This window comes from Colletes latitarsis, chromosome 1, assembly GCF_051014445.1.
Source record: "Colletes latitarsis isolate SP2378_abdomen chromosome 1, iyColLati1, whole genome shotgun sequence".
Taxonomy (NCBI): Eukaryota; Metazoa; Arthropoda; class Insecta; order Hymenoptera; family Colletidae; genus Colletes; species Colletes latitarsis.
In genome coordinates, this window is record NC_135134.1 from 34906810 (window position 1) to 34934179 (window position 27370).

Sequence of the window (27370 nt, forward strand, 5' to 3'; positions counted from 1 at the left end):
GGCGAAAATTCTCATAAGATTGCGAACCAATCGCGTATTTTCGCGCGTCAACCCCTTCCATCGGAGGCTAACCGGTCCGTAAACTAAGAAGAAGCGGAAGCAGCCCTACTAAACCTGACTCTGAAACCCAACTCGACTCTGACGTATGATCAGAATCGTAATTGTAGACCTGAAAGAGAATCACACGCGGTACGGCTTCTACGGCCGTAGATGCGCCTAGGGATTGGATTTTCGACCGCTCTTCCAACCCCTTTGCGCAAAAGGTTTCATCCCCCGAACGTTCACGCGCTCGTTAGCATATCATACGTGCAACGGGGTTCGAGGGTTGAGTTCTCGGCCAATAACAATCCTTTTTGGTCTGTCGTCCAGGTCCTCACACCCCACACCCCTCCCAAGATCCTGTATTACTATTCGTACTCGACCTTCCTCCGCTTGGCTCGTTTATTTGCCTGTCCAATGGTCGGACAGCTCAAAGCGTTCTGGTACTCAGGACGCCATTTTTTCTTCCCCTTCTCTTTTTCCGCCATGCTGACCCGTTACCTCTCCGATTACGGAAATCTCATGATCCGTGGGACCGACGGCTCTCTGCATAATCCTAGACAATGCGATTTTCCTATTTTACTCGTCACCGTGCGATTAATAGTTTTTTATCATTTTTTAATAAAGCTTCCAAGAGACGTTAAGCAATTAAAAGATTCATCTCTCTACCCAAAGAATATAAAATAAATATCGAGAGAAAACTTCAACATCAAAGATATGGTATTTCATAATTTAAACCTCTGCCTTGCAATGACGAGTCTTTTACATTGGCGAGGTATTCGTAAACCAAATCTGTTCTTTATTGTGGTCATTCCTTTCATGAACAAACAAAATTAAATAATGTACGTTTGAGAAATTATTTGGAATTAAATAGTACGCCAAGGGGTTAAAGAAAACTACATTCTTGAATAGAAGAGGATTTTTATACATATTTTAATTATATGTGTACTTGCAATTTTACCAAATTTGAATACAAGAATATTTATGTACATATTTTAGCTTTACTTTGATGCAAAGTTCGTAACTGACGCTTAAGTTAGAAAAGTTTGAACTTCTATACAGAACCATCTGTTCCGTTCTGCATCTTCGAAGTAAAATGTATTTATGTTATAAGACTGCAATAAATCTGATGTTAATAAGATGAACCTATCATTATTTCGTGCATTATACAAAAGTGAAAGTTTGTCGGTGTCATCTGGTATGCAACGCGCAGAGGCGGTTCTTTTCTGGTGCCCAGAGGGGAGGTAGCCAGAGAAAAAAGCTGAAGATGCTAATCTCTCATCGCGTCGAAGGGTGGAAACTGTGCTAATGCGATCCCGTTTAGCCAAGTCAGCTGGAAAACGTGCAAGAAGCGTCCCAACCCCCGAATGCATGGCAAAACACGGGGCCAGGGGCTTCTCCCCATTAGGCGGCCTCCGGGCGTTGTCGATGTTGCGGCTCGAGAATTGTCATTATTTCGCGATATCCATTCAGTTGGAAACATTTAGACACATTTTACCGGTAGTGATTTCATTCTGTCCCATCATACGTTTTCAACGTATTTATTCCCACAGACGTGATTATGAAAACCACGCTTGGTCCGAGGGGACGCCATTTTTTTTCTTTAGTAATATTGTGTACTAAGAGGCTTCCATACATTCTTTTGTAGAACGATTTTTTGGAGGAGGGTAACGAATGGTTATTCGAATGGTTTCTGTTCGTTCTCCTTTTATTCACGAGTACCATTCATAAATCACTAAATATATTGTTCGTTTTTGAAAATACAAATCAAGGTCGGGATATTATTTTTTAAAGCAATCTTATTATCGTCCTCTGTTACGTTTATTCGTTTACGAGTCACTACTTTACTGTAAATTTTATAACGTATAAACTCAAAATAAATATGCAATAAGGAAATAAATGTTAACCCTTTGCACTCCGAGCAAGCTATACCAATTGCAATTCTGTGATGTGACTTTTAAAAATAAAAAATTGTATAAGAACCTATAATTTAAATTTTATTCAAATATTTTCTACACTCAATTTGTGTTATCATAAATGAAACTTGAATCGAGCCAATGTACGTGTTATGTTTGTCGCCATAGCGGCAACAGTGGCAGTGCAAAGGGTTAAATACATTTAACACGTTGACTACCAGTCTAAAATCCTAAAATTTTTTACAAGACCAAAACTTTGATTTTAGTCAATTGTAAACTACACAACTTAAAAGTTGTCCTAGTAGTTACTTTTGTAATCCCATTAAAATTTATGAAGCCTATCAAAATTTATTTTCTTTAACATTTCAACTAGAGAATCAATTGTTTTAGTTCTACTGTTAAAAGTTCTGTCACCCATGTATGGGTGACGTGGCAGTCAAAGTATTAAAATCGAATAAGTTAGAGAATATTACAAGAAGGTTGAAATGAAATTAATGAAAAAAAAAAGTAATAAAAAGGGTACCTCATGCTCCTGACAGTTTCCGTATTAATGAATTTCAGTGAATAGCAAGGTATAGTCAAACAACACATCGAACCCATTAACCGATTACAGTAAATATTCCAACAATATCCGTGGCAAAAACGCGACGCAGCTCGTATCGAGGATTAGAGAACCGACAAGGGTGCGATGATTATGACACGCAAGGATAGCGATGGGGGAATGCGAACCGAAATTGGCTGCGACGCGCGCTGAACCGGCGGGTACATCAAACGCCGTCCGTTTAAGGGTGCCATATTATTCAGCCCCCGAGCAAAAGGGTTATCATTGACGAGGCAGTATTTGCCTAATAACCGGCGGCGAGGCGGAATTCGAGCGGACCTCGGGGTTTCGTTCCTTCCATTTGCGCGTTATATGACGCGACACACCTCGTTTCACACCTGCACGGGCCATATATCCGTTCGACAGTTAAGTTCCGGTCTTTTAGATGGCTCTTTTGTTTCAGAAATTTTACGGTTTTGTTACACGATAAACTACAAAACGATGTATTTGTTATGACAAAAAATTTAATTTATTATGTCCCGTTTGACTTTCTAGGATTAACGAGGGATAAACATCGTAACCTCTTCAGGACAAAATTATTTTTTTCCTAATAAACAAAAATGCAAATTGATATTCATTCTCAACATTCATCAATTTTGTGACAATGCTGCCGTGTCATGTCATTGGAAAATTTAACTATAAACATTCATTCGTAATTCTAGTGGTTATTATTACGATATAATATTTAAAATAATTTAAATACTAGGCGTAAACATATGTGTCAGTATCCTTAAAGAGGATAACATAAAAAGAAATATAACAAAGTGCCTCGTACTAGAAACTTAAATAGAGTAAAATTCAGCTAACAAAACGATACATTAGAATTAAAAAAAAAAGTTGCATGGTTTAAAGAAGTACACCATGTAGTGTATTTGTTTTTTTGAATGGAATACTATGCCTTTTATACCAAAATATGAAAGAATATCAAATTCTGAGTAAAAAAGCATCAATCTGTATTAACCCTAAACCTAATAGTTAAGGAGTAATTGTACTTTATTTATTGAAAATTTTCTTCGTGTAATATCAAGTTGAAGATTCAAGCTTATTTTCTGCAAGACAGCGAAAATTTGTAAGAATTAAAATGAAATTACTAGTTAGTTATTAGGTTTAGAGCTAATACAGATCAACACTATTTTATTCAGAATTTGATATTCTTCCATATTTTGGTATACAAGGTATGGTATACCATTTAAAAAAACAAATACACTACATAATGTATCCTTTCAAACCATACAACCTTTTTATACCAAATTTTTTTAAGCAACGCATACTTTGGAAGTTATAGAGGTGCACAAGTTGCGTGGACCATCTTGTATACAGGGTGTTCGGCTACTCATGGAAAAAATTTTAATGGGAGATTCTACAGGTCAAAATAAGACGTAAAACAAGGATACTAATTTGTTGATTGAGGCTTTGTTAAAAAGTTATAGAAACATTTCCACACAGTATATTTTCGGTAAAGAATTTTTTTCTCGAAAGTACGTAGGATTTCGGGGGTAAGTCTATTCACCAAAAATTATTGTAATTGACCCCCACAACCGAAAATAATTTTTCTAGAATGATTTGAAATTTTTTTTTCGCCGAATTTAGGCACCACCCCCTATCGATTTTTCTTAAAAATTCGTTTTTAATTTTTAATAAATTTGTTTGATGTTCTACAGAAAAGTTGTTTAATACTTTTTTATAGGCACCCATGAGATCTAGTTCATTACCAAATTTCAATGAGATACATTTACTATTGTAGAAGTTATGGCCGTTTGAAAATTGGACCATTTTTATGTGGTTTTTCTCACTTTACGGGGTCAAGGAACAATTTGTTCAATATTGTTAGAATTTCTACATGTTCTTCACTAAAATACGCGTTGTTTGCCTTTTGAAACATTAAAATCCTCCAATCCGTTCAAAAGTTATGACGTTTTAAAAATAAGCACGAAATTTTGGAGTGACATTTCTGGCCGGAAATTATATTTTTGGAAAGAAATTTTGTTGTCTCGAAAATGATTAGAATTTCGAGGGTATGTCTGTTGACCAAAAATGTTTGTAATTGAACCCTGCAATCGAAAATAATTTTTTTAGAACAATTTGAAATTTTTTAATTTAATTTTTTAATAACTTTTTAGCGAAGCCTCAATCAACAAATTGATATTCTCGATTTTCGTCTTATTTTGGCCTCTAGAATCTCTCATTGAAATTTTTTGAAATTAATACAAAGAAGATAGGTATGTTGCGAAATTAATTTACAATATGGAGAGTTGTGGTAAACGTACAAAAACAAGAAACTATATTTTAAGAATGTAAATAAATATTGTCTATCAAGCAAATAGCAAATTTCTTGTCAGCAAAAATCCGCCTGGATGAACAAGTCGGTACTATGAACCTCGATTGGTTCATTCACGAAGATAACCAACCAACGGTTATTGGTAAACAGAATTCGTGCACCAATCCCGACTGGCGCCGATCGAGGCAGATTCGCGCCGACGGGAAATTTCCCTCCACTGCGACCGCGGCCAAACGTCCAACAGCACGTTTATTGATTATCTTAAGTATTATTACGGCGCTTCCAATATGAAAACTAGTCAAAAACATCGTAAAATAGAGTTTGAAGAATTATTCGTTCGAGAAGTGATTTGTTTGATTATGTTTGACGTTAGAATACGACACGAGATTTTTTGTTTTTCAGTAAATCGGTTCTACATATTTAAATTTTACGACAAAGAAAGGGAAATAAAAAAGGACAATATTATAGGTAATCTGTGACAATAAACAAACTAAACTTAAACGAAATATAAGCATAACAGATTTTAACAAATTTGAAACGAGACTCGGTATTTTCGCATTAATGTGGTGCCATTTCGAGCAGATCCGGTCAAAGTTATTCTTTCGTCAGCAATGGTTATTTACAGTAATTACAACTGCACCGATATTATGACGTTTCCTTCGATTATTGGATGCAGGCCTGAAACAAGTTGTCTCGCCGGTATTCGCGCGTTGAAAACGTTCGCTTGGAGCCACGCCAATTGGGCTGCTGCCCTTCACCTATGCCAGTGAACGATGTACGAAATTGGTTTCCCTGTCTGTTTGTGAAAAGTTTCACGCGCAAGATTGCGCCGCGCCGGGGAACTGGCTGACGAGGCGCCTGATGCTCGTAGAAATTACGCTCGAGCGGTTGGTGAACATCTTCCCGCGTGGAAATTATCGAATGTGTCCCGATTATCAATCTGTTTCTCGCTCGATCGCCTTATTACATTATAAATTGGGATATAAATTATAATATTTTTAATACAAAATCGTACGTATTCGGGAATTAGAAATACCTATGTCACGGTCCAACCAGAATGATGTTAAAGTCATAAATAAATCGTAAGTAAAGTATCCAATCAGAATCTGATCGACAGACTTTCAACGTTCATGAATGACATCGAACCGGATTGCCCGATAAGATCCCAATTAGAGCAGGGGATTCGGAATCTACTCCAATCAGAACCTAAAAATTTTTCAGTACGAGTTTTTCCCAAAATTACATTTTCTTGTTGAAGATAATATAAATAATCGTACTTCTTCTTAGCAAATTCGCCATTTTATACACGCTACAGATAAACGATTGTTGTTTACTTTATTCGTGTACTCAAACTTTGCAAAAAAAATTACATGTTCGTAATAATGTTTTAAAATATGAGAAATGTAACTCTATGTAGCAAGTAATAATAAAAGAGAAATTATATTATAATATTATAAACTAAACAAACATAAGACTGCGGATCTTTATGCAAATTCATATGTTTTATTAATAGAATGCACGAAATGGGAGCTTCGTTGTCTCCAACTCCTAAATATAATAATTCATATTTTGCTTCAAGTATTTCCTATATTTTTGCATATTAAGCGTATTCTGTAGTTTATTGAGAATTTAAATTTAAATAATTTAAGTAATTTGTAGTAATACGTATATAATATAGCAACATTATCGTAAAATAGTGAGTTGTATACGTAAGAAAGAAGCGATAAATATGCAACAAAAGTTGGTTCGAAAGGTTTGTTCAAATGATCGGCGGGCGCACCACTAATCTCATCTTCCTAGAGCAATTCCGTGCACGCGTACGGGATAGCATTATCTGGCCTAAATCTATCAACCGCGGTACGGCCATAGTGTCGCCTGTAAGTGGATACGCCTGGGACGATGGGAGCTGCTCAGGCTCTTGGCTCTTCATCCTCCATTCTTTTTCGTTGAACATTGCCCTCCCCCGCGTCGACCAGCCAGATTCATCCTCATAACTTTCATTCAGAATGCGGCCGAAGGAATTGCGGTCTGGCAACTCCTTCTCTAAAACCGGCACCCCTTCTCTTTCACTCGTAACTCGGAAATCTGCTGAAGCTGCTGAGACTTCGCTCAGGGAACTCACGTTGAACACTTTAAGCAATTCCCTACTAGCACCATCGAACGTACCGAATGTCCGAACGTATCGTGTTCTTTAAATACATCGCACCAAGAAACGTATCGTTTATCTGCAATAGAGCTGTCCGGATAATTGAAATATTCAACCAAGACATATTATTTATATTCAAACTAAGATAAAATTCATTTTTTCAAACCGAGTCAAATATTTCACTATCCAAATAACTCGAATGTTTGTTCAAACTTGAGAAATTCAATCATACGTAATCTCATAATCATACTATTCAACTCAACGTACTGTATAGGTTACAATTTCGATCGATCGTCTCAAACAACTTCGAGACTTATTATTATATAAAAGAATATTTTAAATAAATGTTATATGATTTTGAGATGGAAATAATTCGGTGTTTAAGTTTTTAAAGCCAAGCAGGTTTTTTTAAACGAAATTATATATTTCGTAATGCATCGTTCGATCCACCTAGTAATTTCCGACAAAAAAGTATTAAACAGTTTATGCCGAAGGATAATTCATTTAGAAGATATTTGAATTACAAAATTGTAAACCGTTACATAATTTCGATATCAAACGCGCCTGGCATCTAGCTGTGTATGCTTGAACTTATCTCCAACGCGCGACATCTAGCATTATATGTTTATATTAATCACGCGATGCGTTCTAAAATATCTTTCAAAATTCATGTCTAAGATTATTAATGTCTTATAAGTCAAAATCATTTATGTGCACGCGCTGTGAAGGGTTTTTTAAATCACTGCAAAATTACATTAAAATTGTACAAAGAATCTTTACTACTGGTCGTGCAATAAATATACATTGAGAATTACAATAAACCAATGATATTGAAATTATATTCAAATTATAGAGGGAATTTTTCCTACTGGCTACTAGATAAATATTTACAGATTACGATTTTTGTTGAAAAATTTATACAGGGTGTTCGGCCACTCCTGGGGAAAATTTTAATGGGAGATTCTAGGGGCCAAAATAAGACGAAAATCGAGAATATTAATTTCTTGATTGAAGCTTCGTTAAAAAGTTATTAAAAATTTTCAAATCGTTCTGGAAAAATTATTTTCGTTTGCGGGGGGCAATTACAATCATTTTTGGTGAATAAACATACCCCCGAAATCCTGCGCATTTTCGAGAAAAAAATTCAATACAAGCGAAACTTTAAACATTTATAACTTCTTAACGAAGTCTCCATCAACAAATTGGTATTCATGATTTTCGTCCTATTTTGGCTTCTAGAATTTCCCATTAAAATTTTTCCGAGGGATGGCCGAACACCTTGTATACAGGGTGAGTCGCCTAAGACTGGAAGTTGAAATATTTTCGAAGCTATTGTTTATATTAAAAAATGCTTCGAATAAAACTTGAATAGTTTGAAAATTCATTGACGTTTAAGGCACTTTATTGTACAGGAACTATTAATTAAAAAATCCTTATCTTCGATTCGTCCACGAGAACTGCTGATTACACCATTATTTCAAAATATAAAGAATTTCGTTAAAATTCAAGAGGAGCTACATCATTTATGCTCCGTGGGGTTAATCAGTTTCGCGAATCGATAATTATAGTCTCGTTATCATAAATCGTACATCGTGCCTCGTGTCACGAGCTCGATCACCACACACTTTACCGCGATCCCGCGAAGATTATTATACCGAATAGCGGTGAAATTATTCGTAAGCCGAGTTCAAGGTCGACCCTATTTGAGTCGATGACACCTCATCGATAAACCATGTGACAAACTTATGTCTTTTGATAACCTAGCCGATCGAGGACTTTGAAAATATCGCTTCTTATGAACTAGCGTCGATCGATCATTCTGAAAATAATTTCGCGATATCCTCAAATTAAAATCTATAATGTATTCAAAATCAGAGATCAATGATAATTTCGACGTTTTAATAGGAATTACCTATCGAGAGAAGTTTTATATGACACTGTGTGTAACAAATACGAGTGATAGTTTTTAGAATTGTAAAATGGAAATGTCATTGATTTTCAAAAAATTCGCAAAGAAATATTTCTCGCGTCAAAGAGAAAAGAATCAGTATACGAAGTCTTGAAGAAAATTTATAACATAATATTAAGTATATTTCGAATTTTGAATTTAAAAGAAATTAAGCAGGGAATCGAGACTGATACACTTTTGATTAAGGTCGTTGTTTAGGTCATGGTCATTCGAACAATCAAAATAGGATATACGTTCTCGACAAGATACCTTAACAGAATTTGTCAAAAAATTTTAATCATAATCGAGATTGAGGAGTGAAATTATTTTCGAATAATGCACAGTGTACTATATACGCATCTATTAATACAGAAATATATTTTAGATATGTACCATTCCACAAATAAGATGAATAAAAAGATGATTGTTCGTCTAAAAAAGAATCCTCTCGTTCCCCTTTGGACAATCGAAATAGGATATACGTTCTCGACAAGATCCCTTAACCGAAATTGTTGGAAAATCAATTCAATCAAAATCGAAACTGACGAGTGAAATTATTTTCGAAAAATGCACAGTGTACTACGTACGAATCTAGTAATACAAAAATATTTTTTAGATATGTACCATTCCACAAATAACATTCATAAAAAGATGATTGTTCGACTAAAAAGGAATCCCCCCTCCCCCTTCTTCGAGTTGCCTACGAAATAATTTGTCTCTAGCGTTATTGATTTCGTGATTCATAAAAATACCTTAGGTCGATCCAGAAAAAACAATGGCCCTCCTGAAATTCCGCTCACCAGTAAGACAGCACCTTTTAACGCAGTCGAGGCACCGGCAATTACCCCTTAATATTATTTATAACTGTCTATCGCTATATCAGGTGGCAGGGGAGGGAACCGGTAAGGAGGTTGGCTGTTCTTTGGCGGATTCACGCAAAGTCATCCGCGGCATTCCTTCGCGGAAGTGGTGAAGGTCGCCAATTATCGAAGGCGGCTTAATGCGAGTTCCTATGACGGGTCATATTCAGCCCTCTTTTTGCTCCCAGGACGATTCCACGTCCGCGTCAAAGGACACCGACCGCTTCGTACATCTTCACGGTGGCTTTCCAACCCCTCGCTATGTATTCTTTTGTATAACCTGAACTTGACTCTACATTGTCTTCCAGGAACAAAGAGAAATATCTTATCGGTTCTAGAGATAATTTCTACTGAGAAATGGTGTTGCCATCGTTGCCCCGTAGCAGCAACAGTAACAATAGCAATACTAATAACACAAAGATATGCAAATTATTAGATTGAAGGTATAATAACATAACCGATAACAATTATTTTTGTAAACAACGGGTTATTCAAACATTCCTCAACAAGGTTTGAAGAGCTATTTTATTAAGGTTATTTTTTTAGATGATAAATTCTTTACTTTTCATTCATAACAGCCATTTTGTAATGCAAAACAGAATTGATAGCAATGCATGCTTCTTTTGTTAAACTAATAACAAAAGGAACACGATAAAAATAATAATAAAAAAAATATGTCACAATACTTTTCGACCCATTACTTTAATACTATTTCAATTCAAGAAAATAAGTATTTGAATAAAACAGTATTTTCAAAATTATAAGAATTAAAATTATTGATATTGACTCTTGGCATTTATCAATCTTCTGTCGACGCTGTCGGGCTATATACAGGGTGTTTAGTCACCCCTAGGAAAAATTTTAATGGGAGATTTTAATGGCCAAAATAAGACGAAAATCAAGACTACCAATTTCTTAATTGAGGCTTCGTTAAAAAGTTATTAACGTTTAAAGTAGAACGGCAATTTGCGAACAGCTGCGTGCATGCGATAGTGGTTCTTACTCAGCATGAGAAACTCTGCTTACTGACGCATCGACAGCCTTACAGTTTTGTGAGTAAGAACCACTATCCCGCGTACGCAGCTGTTCACAGATTGCCGTTCTACATGCAGAACTTTAAACGTTAATAACTTTTTAACGAAGTATCAATCAACAAATTGGTATTCTTGATTTTCATCTTATTTTGACCTCTAGAATCCCCCATTAAAATGTTTCCCCGAGGTGGCCGAACACCCTGTATAATTGAGAAGTTTAATTATGAATATTATGACATTTAAGTAAAATGTCAATGGTTACTTCCATATTATAATATTTAAAAAACATAAAAACGAAATGTATATACATATATGAAAGGCTAAGTGTTTGCACACTTCTGTAGTATAATACCTATTTATTTTTAACAGTAATCACTTTATCGTTTTTGCGACCACCTAAATTAAAATTGTAAGGAAAGCTGTTAAATTGACGATTACATGAATGCCAAATTGACCTATTCTTGTCGAAACTACATTTTCATGCAGTTAGGCGGTGTCGTAAAGCCAACAGAAATAATCCTTTAATACAGTTATCTCGAGTAGTTCTTCTTGAGTGTGTCTCAAATGACCGAGATTGAAAGTCAGATTTTCACTAACAAATCGATTCCAATGCAATACGGACAGTATCGAATCCGTTCGACTATTCTGCGAATGCTTCCGGAACCGAGAAAGTTTCTCACGTCCGGCGACGATCAACGAAATCGATTGCGAGCTAGCATTCGACGGCGAACGATGTTCATTGCACGAAACTTAAAATTTCGATATCAAGAGTTCGTCTTTAAAATTGTTTGTCTTCGATTGCAATTTCTCGATAATATTTTACTTTATGAATTTTTTCCTATTTAACACGTTTTCTATGTTCCATTTCTTTTTTTTACAGTGTAAAATATTCTTTTTACAGACTCTCGAGTCAATTAAAATAAAAATTCTATGCTTCTGTATCTTATGAATGTTCACCTTTTATTTTTTTAAATAAGCTGGTGTGAAAATTCCTTTGAAGAGAAATTTCTTCTCTCACTGTAATTTGTCTAATAAATTTTCAGAGTTATGATCCGTAGAAATATTTTGTGTGTTAGAAACGGTAGAGCGTTGTAAATAGTTACTTTAAAAAAATGTTGAAAGAGATTCAATTATGGCAACCTTCCCCTAATTTCCGATGTCCTTAGTTAAGGCCGTGGGTTTATCGGTTGCGATCAAACGTGGCTAGAATACTTTGTGGTCGGCCTTGGGGAAATTGTAACGTCAATCGAAGAACGGAGTCATAATTGTCCTGCGAAATCGCCTGTTATTCGTGTCTTTGAAACGGTAACAATTTACGCAGCCGAGAAAGCGCTGTGATGAGGGCACACTTTATTTACACACATAATCGGTGCCCTGTCGACAAGCCTATTCTCGTTCTTTGAAAAATTGCGCTTTCTTCGAAAGCTTTGTCTGATTTCAGAGTTTTTCTTCTTAGAAAGATATTTTATGGAGAATTTGCATTGTTCTTTAATCGTTTCGAGATATATTATTCCGATGTACGAGATCGCATTTGTGTCAAAGTTTTCTTATACAGAAATCGTGACCGTTGATCAAAAATAGAACCGAGGTTTTTTAAACAGAACTGATATACAACACTTATTGGAACTTTTGTCGAGAGTACGTATTTTTAACCTAAAAGAATTCAGACCGTTTTATAGATCGTTTTTGAATTCTCTTATTGCAACGCTATATCTCTAATGTAAAGAAAGAGCGTCTGATTTATAAGTCCGCTTGGAAAACAATTCCGTAAACTCGTTAAAAAACAAGTCGTTCTCCCGCCCTGTTCGTCGTGTCTACAACAGCGCTTTTGCTATAGAATAACGCGATAATGACACTGAAAATATTCGAGCGCAACGGAGGTCAAGAGACCGGTAATTCGGCTCTGCCGACTGTAAAAAAAGCGACTCCGAATTTTCCAGATTCCAGCTGTTCTGCCCATCAATTTTCCTTTTTTCTTTCATTGCTCTTCATTCGTCTACACGACGACCTCTTCTTTTTGTTCGATGCTGCTACATACTGATTTTTATGATACTTCCTTTTCCACTAACTGCTCATGACAAGTTTCCTCTAACATTTACATAGTGAGTGTACAAAGTGTTCCTACAACAAGTAATTTTAGAAAAAACTTTCTAAAATAAATTTAATATAATAAAGATTTAAATATCTGCAAAGAGAAAAAATTGCTAGAAATAATGCTCTTAACAAAATTTCAAGAAGGTTCAAATCCGTGAAGAGATACTTTTTTGGTGACTTTACCCATATGACCTATACTACAAAAAATCAGCTTTCCCCATTATTTCTTATTCACTCTCGCCATATGAAGGTGAGAACAAGATGGAATGAGAGCAAGTCAGAGGGACTGAAAGCGAGCGAAGGACAGTATAAGACAGACGAGACGTTGTCACTTTGTCTTCTTTCGTATTTCAAATGCTCGATTCTCTGTCCTTTATATGCGCGACTAGCGTGCGCGAATAGCTTGCACGATAGACGTGCGCGATCAGCATGCGCGATGAATGGACACGATGGGCGTAACACTCAAGGTAGAGAAGTCGTGTTTACGAACGACGTTTCTCGCTTCTTTCTAATCAACGTAAGAATGAGGTGAAATGAGACCCACTCAACTGGCCCGAGAAACAGTATAAAACAAACGAAGCATCGATACTCTGTTTAGGTCAATTTTTCTGATGAAAAAAACATCTGATTCTCCGTCTTCCCTGCCCTTTTTTGTAGTCAGAGATCAGTAGCCAAAAAGAAGAACGCATATTGCGATAAATCATGTATAATATGTATTAAAAAATGAAATGTTCTTTATTGTTCAATCACCATGAATTGTTTTGTATCGTTTCTCGGTCCCTTTGAGTGAGTCTCGTTCGATCTCGTTCGCGTCCTCGGTAAAAAGAAGCAAAAAACAATCATTAGGAAACGCGTTCTCCGCACGTTAAGTGTTTCCGTCGGTCCCGAACAGTGATCTCTTAACATATACACATTGTACATTTTCTGGAATTCATTTGATTAAATTTCCATCCACGAAGGAAATTGCAAAATAGTGTTTACTAGAATAAATTTATGATAGCAGAAGATATAAAGGAAATAATTATGTTTCAATTATGTAGTAGGAAAATAAAATAAAACTACATAAATAATTTATTGCCAGATTTCGTTATTGCATTAATGCGAACGACCACTTTTTTTAACACAGTATGTAATTTCAGAGCATGTATGTAAGTAAAATGTAAATATTTTCTGATCTAAATGTTCATGGGGAAAAGTACATATGTTTTCATTAAAGAAAACATCGATGACCTTAAGATCTTATATAAAATGACCTCGGGAATAAATTGTATTTTATTGTCACATATGCTGTTGTCAAAAAAAAATAAACCTCATTCTAAACTAACCAGTTTAAAAAAGTAACCGGTTTTCTGGTAATTCTGCTTTTATAGAATCTTAACAAATAGTTCTCTCAAAGGTGTACTAAACAATTTGTTTATTCTTAATAATATAATGATATTTACCATGTCCAGCCTATCATACTACACTAAATTCGTCGTAAGACCATTCGACTGACTAGCATAGGAATACAGTAAAAGTTGGATAAGTGCCCAAGCTGATCTACGACATAAGTGCCCGTTGTTCATCCCCACCACCAAGGGGAAATTACCCTTGACACATCAGAAAGCTCGGTAGCCGAGAAGTGATATATTTTTTTTATCCGCCTCAACTCTCGGATCTCCTTTTTCGCTCGCTGTCCTTTTCTACGTTCGACAGCCGACTCGAGCTGTTTCTATAATTAGAATCCATACCTTTACTCCATAAGTGCCCGGCCTAGGGTCCCGATTTTCGGGCATTTATTCGACTTTTACCCTATTATACGACGCGATGCGACGAAACATAGACTTTTCGTTCCATTGTTTCAATTTATATATTTTTATTCGTACGTATGTTTATTAGTTTACTTAAGTTTTATTACTAACAACTGTTTTTAACATTTTTAACATTGTCTACATATGCTAGTTAGTTGAATGGTCTTATCACAAATGTATGATACTAAAAAGTTAGTTAAAATTCAGTCATTGAATTCGTCATTTTATTGGCTACAATGCAGCACTTAAAAAAGAAAATGCTTAAAGGAACTTAAGGACTCTTTAATATCTTAGAGAACATCAAATATAAAAAAAAGTTAAATTGTATCCATCTAACGAGCCCCTCCGAAAACAATAAAATTCATTTAAAATATTTTTTGGCATAACCAATTGACAACGAATTATTTTAGATAATAGTATCGTATTAACTAACCCTGTATCATTGATGATAATGATTTTGTGTATATTATATTTATTATATTAAAATTTCAAACGTATAGTTTCGTCTTTTTAATAATGTTAATAATGATAATTATTTTCCATCATTCGATATTATACTCAAAAAAATTGTCTTCTAAAAAAGAAAACAATTTTATTTTGGTAGAAAATGATAGCAGTATAATCATTACGAAATGAAAAATATGCCTTCTAATTTGAAACAGTAACAAAAGCTATGAACAAGCTATAAAACTATAAAGCTAAAAACAAAATTATAAAATTTAGAAATAATTAATAAATTGTTAATAGCGGTTTGCATACTAACAACAATTGTAACAATCACAGTCTGACACATGAACTACATCGCAAAACACATTACAAAATTTGTATTCGAAGAACAAGAGTCAACAATAACACGTTTTTGACAAGCAATTAATTATCAAATGGAAAAAGAAATTTTGTTTTAAAGAAGAACAGATTGGAAAGAATAATATTCCTTTTTAAACATATTTCTCCGTTAACTCGTAACGTAACATAATTTAATTCAACGAGTGAACAAAACCAAACGTCGAACAGCTTGATTTCAAACCAAATTACACCGTTCAATTTACCGCGTCCGCGGAACGAATTTAATGAAAAGAACAATTAGTTTTCGCCAAAACCCTCACCAAAATTGACAAATTTAAAGTTTCAATATCCGAACGAGAATGTAACTTGTGTTCGATCGAAGATGTTTGTTTTCTTTATTTTTTTTGTATGCACGTGTGAGTGGTGTGTGAGCGCGCGCGCATCAATGTATCCGTATATTCACGCTTATGTGCGTATGTGTGACACGATAAATGGGTCTATCAATAGCTACCTAGGATCATCGACCGACAGCATGACGATGATCCCGGGCCGGTTGTTGATTCGCGAGAATTCGTGCACCGCCGGTTTCTCTGCATTTGCATATTTCTCGCGAATGCCTATTGCGGATCCGAAATAGCAGCATGGGCGTCGAATCACCGTCGAAAGAGACACAATACGAAAATATCGGTGGCTTTCGCGCGTTTTCGCGAATCGATGAGTAAACGCGAGCAATCCACACGATTAATTTACTATCTTGGAACTGGTTTGGTGGCCCGATAGAGAATTGTTTCTCGCGGGGGTGGATTTTTCGTGTAGACGTACTCCACCATTCCAATGACCTCCAACTTTGCTGCTCACGCGGTTCTCACGATTCCTTGCAAGTTTCTCACATTGTAGCTATACGAGGAAATCTTTTTATTATTCCCCGTCAAAATTTAATTTACTATACAAAATTTATTCAAAATATTTGTATTTATTTAGAAATAAATTTGTTTTATTATTTAGTAATTTTTGTACGTTGTTATATTCTTGGCGTTTATTCGTCAAAGGTAATGCAACCTTTAAACGGAATACATGATAGATACTGTAATTACACAAGTATTTAGTGGATATGAACAATTTCGATTCTAATTGAGCACATTTCTGTCGACAGTAATTAGGTGCTAGCGATTGTATTTTTCCCAAATGACTTAGAATTTACTGTTTACGCTCCATATCGCTGCGAGTTAATTCCTAACACTACGAACGGTCGTTATGTAAATAAACCTACGCTATGCAAATTAGATTATTACTATGTGCCAATTTGGAAAATAGATTACTAATAGCCCATTTGCAAATTAGATTAATACTATGTAGCGTCATACAAGGTATATTATTTTGATTACTTAACAAAATCGACTACTAGTATCAATTTATTCACAAGTTGGATTGCTTCTATCACAACAATTTCAAATTAATAGAGACAAGCAAAGTAGCTGATCGATATACGTACAAGGATCAATCAATCAATTAGCAACAAAGATTATCAGTATCGTTTCACAAAGTTGCGGTTACTATCGTTATCAACGTCTTGGAAGTAACATGCCAATGATTTACCTTTTTTCTCAAAATAATCTTCCCTAAACGAGACTCAAAATTTTTTTAAATTTTTCATTGAAATGCGCGGAACTTTCACGAACAAATTGTCCACGCTCTAATAGTCTCTATAGTTCGCGGAACAAACGGCGGGTGCAACGATGCCCAGCGACGCGTATATTAGGATCTATTAATCTGCAGTCAAGTCGGATGTTAGACGGTGCTTAGTCGCTTGTCACACATATTACGGTAACACACCCCCTCAGTGCGTTGTCAACACCGCCGAACTCGATACGACTTCTCTCCATTTGTCTGTCCGCGGACCTGTCGCCGAGATGACTCGACTGTGCTACATAATTCTCCAGATTCACAAATGTAGCGAAATTAATACGAGATTGTATAAGAGACATCAATTTTTCTACCAAATAGTTTATTATTTCATAAGCATTAGGCATACCCATTAAACTACTATTTTATAAGCTATTTTAACCATGATTCTATAACTATTAGGCACACTTCTTATTCGTCTTGGACATGTATATTTATTTTCAGTGGAGTGGAATATGGAAAGAATGCTGAAACGAGTAGACTACTTGAAAAGATTAAGAGAGAAAGGGAAAGAAGTTAATAAAAATGTTCAAGACAAAAGTCAAAAATTTCTAGTCGAAAGCAAAAATAATATACAGGGTGTTCGGCCACCTCTGGGAAAAATTTTAATGGAAGATTCTAGAGGCCAAAATAAGACGAAAATCAAGAATACCAATTTGTTGATTAAGGCTTCGTTAAAACGTTATTGACGTTTAAAGTTTTTTTTTAAAGAATTTTTTTCTCGAAAGTGCGTAGGATTTCGGGGGTATGTCTATTCACCAAAAATGATTGCAATTGACCTCCACAATCGAAAATAATTTTTCCAGAACGATTTCAAATTTTTTTTTCGCCGAAAAATGTTAGCACCTACCCCCTTTCGATTTTTCTTAAAAATTCGTTTTTGATTTTTAATAAATTTGGTTGATGCCGTACGGAAAAGTTATTTAATACTTTTTTGTAGGTATCCATGAGCACTAGCACCATACTAAATTTCAATAAGATACGTTCACTATTATAGGAGTGATGGCCGTTTGAAAATTGGACCATTTTTATGACGTTTTACTCACTTTTCGGGGTTAAAGATCAAATTTTCGAATAATCTTGGAATTTTGACATATTCTTCACTAAAATACGCATCGTTTGCATTGTGAAACATTAAAAATGCTCCAATTCGTTCAGAAGTTATGATGTTTGAAAGATACGCAAGAAATATTGGGGAGACATTTCTGGCCTGAAATTATATTTGCGGTAAGGAATTTTTTTCTTAAAACTGAGTAGGATTTCGGTGGTATGTCTACTGACCAAAAATGATTGTACTTGACCCCCGCAACTAAACATAATTCTTTCAGAATGATTTGAAATTTTTTAAGTTAAATTTTTAATAACTTTTTAACGAAGTTTCAATCAAGAAATTGATATTCTTGATTTTCGTCTTATTTTGGCCTCCAGAATCTCCCATTAAAATTTTTCTCAGAGGTGGTCGAACACCCTGTATGTAAGCTAGTATAACGTACAAATGGTGCGCGAAATCAGAGATACAAGCTCTACTATGTAATAAGTTAAGTCTAAGTTAAGCTAATCCTTACTATGGAATAAATTAAGTCTAAATTAAGCTAAGCTGTTAAGATAATACTATAAGCAAAAAGTAATGTTAATATTTTGCGAACTGATAATGTGTAATAGAAATGATAAGAATAGTAAAATGTATCCAAAAAGCTAAAAAGCGTATGGATGGAGAAACATATATATTCACTGCATATTTCATATTGCATATAATGAACTTTAAACTTGTTCAATTTGAAGATTAGAAAATGCTAATTACTAGAATAATTCCCCTAGAGGTCTCAAATGCGATTCTTAAAAAGTACATCTTAATCTTTTGTATAGGAATGTTGACCTTTTCATCTCGATGTTATTTAAAAACTATCAAAAAAAATAGTTGTTGGTATTTTTATGCCATATAGGATGATATAAATAATCAATTTATGAAAACATTCCGATGCTTAAAAAACTTTTAAGGATCTTCGTATTATTCTTATTGCGAATATACACTGTTGCTCAATAATGTACCCTTTGATCTTTAAAGAAATAAAGCCTTTACATATATTCGCGTTTCATTAAAAAAATTACTCTTTCATATTAAAAGGACATTACTTAGATATGATGCAAAATAAACTAGTTTTTCTCGATAAAACACAGTTTAATCGTTTTAATAAACATGTCTCTTCTAGTAATTAATTATCTAGTTGTATGGATTTGAATACTATTTTGTATTGGATATTAAAATTCACCTAAAACCCCCTTTACTTATACTCAAATAATTTGCAATCTACATATTAGGATATGAATGCGCGAAGAGAAGTTTATTAATTTTTAACAACTCGAAGAGTATTTTAAATTTCGAAGCAATTTTCTATATTTCATTTTTCTTCTAAGTAACCGGTTTGGTTACTTTTTTACTTTTGTGTAGAATGCTAATTACTATTACATTTCAAGTCAATTGAACGTTATAGTAGCATGCAGCAACGTATAGATTTTACAGTTGATACTCAGAAAATTGATTCTTTTTTTTTGTCCTGGAGTGTTAATACTTCCATTCTTACATAATACAAAAACTAACGAAACAAGGTTCTATTGATATTTTTGTACCTACTAAAGAACATATAATTCATTCATGAAACTAACAATTCAACAATACAAAGTTCTAGTATATAATGGAAACTTTTAAAAAAAGTTAAAAAAAGTTTGAAAAGAGGAATAATATCTGTACTAAACGTACTGTAGAATACAAAAAGATACAACATATAGTATCGTACTTACACAAATTTGGAATAATTACATTTTACATTAAATCTTTTTCTAGAAACTACCGTAAACATGCAAACAGCTAACCACAAGAACTATGACACTAATCACTTTATCTTACTTGATATTGACACCAAATACTTTTCTTATGCTTTCTCAATTACTTTAATAACCAAACTAATATACATAAAAAAAATTAAATTATCACAACATGTAAATCACATTACAAACTAACATCGAATCACTGCAACAATTCAACCGATATGTTTTTGAACGAATATGGAGTTCAAATAAAGTGTTAAAGATATCAGCTTCATTTTTTTTGTTTCATTAAACGGTTCACGAGGGCCAATCATTTCACACAATCATTCATAAAAATCATAATGCAACATGTTTGAAACATTAAACGCGTGATTTAAAAAAAAAGCGTTCTTCTGCGAGCCGTTGTACGTAAAAGCAAAAATTCCAAATCTCCGATGAAACGAACACGTATATACACGCGCACAATTTCGATAATCAGCGAAGAAAAGTGCGTTAATCCGTCACGATTTGGTCTTTGCTGCTCGTGAAATATGATTGAACTGTTGTGCGCAACGGTTTCGCAGAGATTTGACATTAGGAATGGCGGCGAACGTGAAAAAGGCGGGAAGGATGCACGCCGCGTCCAAGGATTAATCGAAAAACACAAAGTTCTGGACGTTCAGCAATTCGTATCCCGAGGCTCGACGATATCTCTGTTTATCATTTAATTGAGAAACGCATAAACCGGACAGTTAGTGCGAGATGAATAGCCGACAGCATTGCTTAACTCTAGAATCGAATATAGAGATCAGTCAGAAAATGATTCCTTTTCGTATTTTTCCTTGTCGTGTTGCAATATGAAAATGTTAAAATATTCTAAGAAGAACTTTGATCGAGTCAATTTTTAAGCGAGACTGCTGCTGTCATTAATCAGCTTACAAATTAGATCCCACGGTCCATGGACAAAATGGAGAAACGTCGATTCGAACAAATTTTAAATTCAACATTTTTCTGAGTATTACAGTTATAAGACATTGTGGCGTGCAATGAAAACACAGGGAATATCAAAGAAAAACAAAGATAATCGGTTCTTGAAACGAGAATGTATAAACTTAAATACAAGATTTCGTTGAAATTTATTTAACTGTTTAGACGTAATTGTGTTAATAGACACACGTATCAACAATTTTTTTTAATGTCGAAGCATGATAGACGGTCTGAAAACATGCTTTTCCGAGGAAAACATTTGTTAGAAATTTTACACAATTACAATACTTTCTTTCCTTATAGGTTAGAAAGTGAAAGAGGAACTTCTTTAAATGTGCATATGCACGTATGTACGTTGGAGTGAATGTCTATTAACACGATTGAGTATGAACGAATAGCTTTTAATCCTACTTTATATTTTACTCATAAATCTGACTTGATCTTCTTGTGGTTTCTCTGATATTCATTATTTTAAAAAAAATTATAAAAACATTTAAAATAAAGTTCTACATGAGAAAGTTAGGTAAACATTTTCTCTATTCTCTTTAATAAAGAAAAAAAATGAATTAAATATTATTCATTGTACACTTTGATCGTATTAATAATATACACTATAAATGTTTTAATTAAGACAGTAGTAAAGTGGCGCGTTTGAAATTATTATAATATATTTGTTTTTATTAATTATTTTAGGTTAATGTATTCGTAACAATTAAGTATTATTTGATATAATTTCTATTTATAATTGATTCAAGTCTACAAAATAATAAAGTTGATGAAACTAAGTAAGATAATGTTTCAAACAATTTACCTCGAACGCTAACGGGTCTGTCCACCCTTTTTATCAATTTGTCACTGTTAATGCTATTTTATATAATTTTCAATCGAATAAAAGCAACATTCATCTAGATTATCTATCCCAATACACTTAAATAAACAAATCAAAATACAATTTGTTGCTTTAACCGTAATCACAGAAACTTATTGTACGATAAATTTTCAATCAAAATGCTGCACTATTTGGAACGTATACTTTCTTGTCAAACCAGATTGTTGTCGTTAAAATAGATAAAAGTTTTCCAAGAAAAATTGATAAACGTATCGTGCACTATGCTCGCTGATATCACTTATCGAAGTTGTTCGATCAAAACAACTAATAATTGACAAAATATTTGCGGAAACTTTGTTCGAACGAGACGTTTATCGTTGAAATTTTGTTGTGATTCATTGTCGTATCTTCGAAATAAGAAGTTACTTGCGAGAAATAGATTTTAAAGAAATAGGGAAAGCTAAGTAGGCTGACGTGGAACAAACGTACGTAAAGTATTTTCAGATCCTGAATAATCTATAATTCGCTCGGATTAATTGTTGAACTCTTTTATAATTTATCTTAAATTGTAATTATGAACGGTACAGTTTTTATATACTGTCAAAATTCTTTTCTGAAATCTTAAATCATTAAAATATTCTATTTCGCGCCCATTTTTATCGTCGCTCGATAAACACAATTTTCATTTATTTTTTTGTTACACCTCGTTCATTTGAAATTTAACGTTACGAATCTTACTATCTCGGGAAAATATAAAAAATGAAACCGAACATTCTTTACGTTTTTTCATACTAAGTTACTGCGACGGCAATTACATTTAACGATTCGCGGTTGAAGGAAATTGCTGGCTAATAAAGATAATTTACGGTAATATCTTTCCACTAAGTCTACCTATAATTTACGCTTACAATTTCCACAGATACTGGAAAGTTAAGAAATTCGAATAACACTTCACTTTATTCGAATTCACCACACAGTAACGATGTCAAGTAACGTCTGAAGTACTAAAAAAGATTCGGTTTTATGTTACAATCTAGTGAATTGTATATTTTATATGCTAAAAGAATAAACCCTAAAAGTTACAAAATCTAAGTCATTGAAAACACTAAATTCGATTTTTTTATACAATAATATGAAAGAGATTGCAGCAAAATAGAATTCACGTGTGATTCGACGTTGACTTTGACAATTATTGGAATCTAAAAAATTTCGACCTTATATCACGGTTCCATGAAATTCTTCGCGATTTCCACTTACAATTTAACATCATAAATATTAAAACGAGCGAAACACAAAAAGTTCGATGATCTTTGCAAGGCCTATCACCGGCCTCATTCACTGTTGCGTTTCTTATCTGTTCCTTTTCAAACTGTGCGCTGCGAAAAAGATTCACGGGAGGTTCTGCAAAATTTCACGCGGCAAGCTCTTTTTTCCCGCCCAGAGTTCGATCTCAAAGGATCTCACCGCTTCGGATTCGTTCGAGTAATCCATTAGCGAGTCAACTATATCGAAAAAGGTTTCGAAGTAAACTAATTTCGTTGTTTTAGAAAACTAAGTATACAATTGCATTCAATCGTAAGATATATTTTCTGTCATCAAAACAAAATGTTACAGCACAAGTTTACAATTTATTGTTTACATTACGTAATTATTTTCTTCATTACTTTCTCCCAAAAGTTGTGGCCCCTCTTTAGTTACACGCACCGTATCTAGGTTTTACTTAAAACTATCATTACTACGTCAGTATTTATTGCAGTACAACTACTAGATATAAAGGACTATAAAAAGAGCTATTGTTATAATTAGATAAAGCACATGCTACTACGTTATAAACAAGTGCATCTTCTGGTAAGTAATTCTATCTGAAAAATATAAATAAGGACTTTCTTACAATCAAGATTCTTTGTAAAAGAAATACTGTGCATACTAAAGTATCATACGCTAATAATATAAACGTTACAACAGGAATCCAACCGAAGGAAACTTGCAGGGAATAAACTGATTCAAATTGATAAAAACGTAGCTTTTTTTGTGTCAAAGTAAATATACCATCTTTGGTATTGTATTTATAAAAACTAGAACAGAAATATTGATCTACTGGTTTAATTCAAACATTAAACTCGAAATAACTAAATTAGTCCATCGATGTTAATAAAATTCTTAAATGTTGAACATTTCAAAATCCGGATTATTTGTTCGTTTTTATTAAACTATTAACTATAACAAATACGCACTATTTAAATCTTGACACACAAACAGTAAGTTATGTAAATTTCGATTTATTACAATCGTGTATTTTCTAGGAATGAATGTCTAAAATTCTGAAGCTTAACTACCCCCCACCCTAAACTTTACTAGACTAGGGGAACGTGAAACAGCCTCATAATTTCATCGAACCAATTGTGAAATTCATTTAATCGTGGACCTGGATCAATCGAACGAAATAAAAGTTTGCATTGAACGTGCAAGAATAACAGATATTTAATTTCTTCTATAAAGATAATAATTTCGTTAATAGCAATCGTCTAAACTAAATTGCAAAATAACTAAACCAAAGGTAACGATGTAAACTTCAGTTGAGTATATCATTTTTCGAAGAATCCATACAAAGTTCAAATTCAGTACAGTGATTAATCTATTCTCTAACAACATGCTTATCAGGACACTGGCATTTCCTGATCAGTTTACATAATACGTTTTCAAGCGTTGTTTGTCATTTGGTATCGAAAATTGTCCTAGTCAAATGCGTTTAATCTGCACTAGACATTTTGGATGAACTTTGTTTATAGATAATAATGAAACACGTTTTAAGTAATCGTTTAGAAATACTCCAACTTGAACTATCCAATCATAATCACATTCGGATCTAAATAACCTGTACTTGAGCTACCTTTCGAAAATCTAGCAGAGATAACGAACATACCATTACGAAAACAAGAATTCCCCGCGCGAAACATAGCGGTTCTAACGCGTCCAATAACGTCCGTAGCATGCAAACTGACAAGTGGCATCGCGCTCGTTGCGTTTTCGAACAGGTCATCGTACCTTAATTGAGAAACCTGTCTTTGCCTCGCATTTTCCCCTATCGGAATATCAAAATCGTCAAAAAGAGGCGCAGCACGAGGGCAACAAATCGTAGAACAAACGTACAAGATCGTACTGTAAGATTTTTCGAAACTCGTGTCAGATTTAAGCATTCGAGCATTTAAGAAAAAGCTGCACTTTCTATGGAAAATGTGGAGACGCTATGAAATAAGATGAATATCGAACTTGGCGTACGAGTTAGACCCAGCGCAGATGAGTTACTTTTTGACATACAATCGTACGTACGTGTTTCATTTTTCTTTCCAGCTAAGAAACCAAAGAAAGGCACATAACATTATGTCAAAAAGTAGCTTGTTAATGCGCCGCGACGCAAGAAGTCCGACGGAGAACGACCGTGAATCAAGATTTGATTACACTTGCAACTGGTCTCGCGCCGCCGACGGCTTCTATCGTGTCAACTCTACAATTCGAAACCTGATACAGTTTACGCTCATGAACGATGAAAGATTGGAACAAATCGAGTCTTCCATAAAGAAGAATCCCTTATTCGTATCAGAAACGTTAGTATTATGAAATTCGACTGTTAAACTTCATTATTCGGATGTTGGACCTTTCGCAAAGTCTTTGGAAATATTGAAATTATCATGGAATATTGGAAAAGCATTTGGAAGTTCACTGTAACCACTTGAAGCACTTATTTGAAGAAACGAGATTCCCTGATCTATCTACAAGGAAAACAGTACGAAAACTGTTTTATGCACCATTCTTTCGGAATAATATAGGCCGTGTACCAACATACACCACTTATTCGGAATTCAAGTCGGTTGCGGACGTCGGTTAATTCAATACTTCGAAAGGCATATAATTTGCGTGAATCGATTGCATTGGACCCTGAATGATAACACTTAACATCATCGACACCTTAAACTTTCCAAGCACTATTCGAACGCATACGATGTGTCGTTCTCAAGATCCATACAACGTGAACGTCGTCACGTCTGGGTTTGGGTAAAAACCTATTCACAATCAGTGTTCACTTTCCATCTGAATTCGAAACTGCATATTCTCGTTTTCTTTGCCCCACGGGGTACACATAACCTTCGACACTTGAGTGACACGAACATATCTGCGAGCCGGTCCACTCTGTATTCGGTGATAGAAGAAGGAACGGGTTAAACAATTTGTGGGACGGTTCGATACTAGTCGAAAGAGAAACACTAGATGGTCCTGTGCGCCCTAACCTATCCAGGAAAACACTGAACGCGAGGGAGCAAGTTCCAATGGTATTTAGGAATGCACCGATGGTATTCACTTACGGGTATCGTTCACGTTTCCCACGGCATTGAGCAGCAGAGGGCCCTGGACAAGATCCTCCTCGAGGTGGGCACGGCTCGGACGGGCCTGCTTTCTCCGTGACATCCCTTCTTGCCTGTTGATTTCTGGTCGCGGCGATTCCTGATCGGGTACCCCGGATAAAATCTTGCTCAGACGGACCGACGCGTCATCGGTCCACGCCGCGGCGAGGACCGGCTCGATTCCGCACTTGACAATTTCGATCGTAGGACAACCGATTCACTGCTGTACTTCACCATCGACACTGTCAGGGAGCCACACCTCCCTGCGCGCGCTAATCCACTTCCTGAACGATCCCATGCGTAAAGAACGCGCCTCAACTCGGCCAGTAACACATTAGACCCATCTTCGAACCCGCGCACTCTTGAGTTTCTCCAACGGCACGTGGCGCGACTCGCTCTCGCTCACTCTCTCTTTCTCGCGCGCGCGCGCGCGCACTCGTTCCTTCTTTCGCTTTCTCGCTCTCTGTTCCACTGTATTTTGTGTCACGCACTGAACTTTACACCGTGGACCCCCGGCGGCACACCGGTGTGCGCACGTCTGGCACCAGCCGAGTTTGTCCGTCTGCCACGCGGGACACCGCGTGCCTGCGTCCGTGTGCGAGCGTGTATGTGTGTTTATGGTCTATATCTCGCGCGAAATCCGTAGCTCTGATACCTCAAGTCGGCCGGACGACGGACGGACCAGCTCTGGGCCTGACATCGCAACGCCCCTCTCCTGCGCTGACCGTCGCGCCCTGATGGAGACGGAGGGGATAGGCATGCGCGCGCTTTCCTATCTCCCTCCATTCCTACCAGACGTTTCGCGGACGCCCCACCAATGCAACACCCTCACCAGCGCGACTGCCGCTCGCCAGGGGTGGGATCAAGTTCAATGTGTACTCATGAATCTGAATCAATTCGATAAGTACAGACTGGCCAGAAAAAACTATTCCTACACCGTCAAACCTTCTACTTTCTTCGCTATTCGCTTTACCTGTGCGATTATAAATTCATTGTTTCGAAATCTGCATACTTGCCGTTGCACATACACTTTTTAACACGATTTATTTAAAAATATTCGTTTCTAAGAAAAGAATAAATATACACGGGAAATACAACGTTGGTCCTTGTCTAGGTTTTTTTTAACGATTTCGACGTAGATTTTTATTCCAAATTGCACCGATGGCCGATCTAG

The 27370-nt window shown here is 35.2% G+C and overlaps 1 protein-coding gene across 2 annotated transcripts in view; it reads right to left on the minus strand.

The window, feature by feature from the left end:
- Salm (spalt major) overlaps nucleotides 1–26864 on the minus strand; it is a 106695-nt gene extending 79831 nt beyond the window's left edge. For both annotated transcript variants that reach the window (XM_076768062.1, XM_076768045.1), the window contains exon 1: nucleotides 26158–26864. In XM_076768062.1, the coding sequence (XP_076624177.1) occupies nucleotides 26158–26260 (103 nt within the window). In that variant the 5' untranslated portion in view covers nucleotides 26261–26864. The remainder of the gene's footprint in view (nucleotides 1–26157) is intronic.
- Nucleotides 26865–27370: the final 506 nt, after the last annotated feature.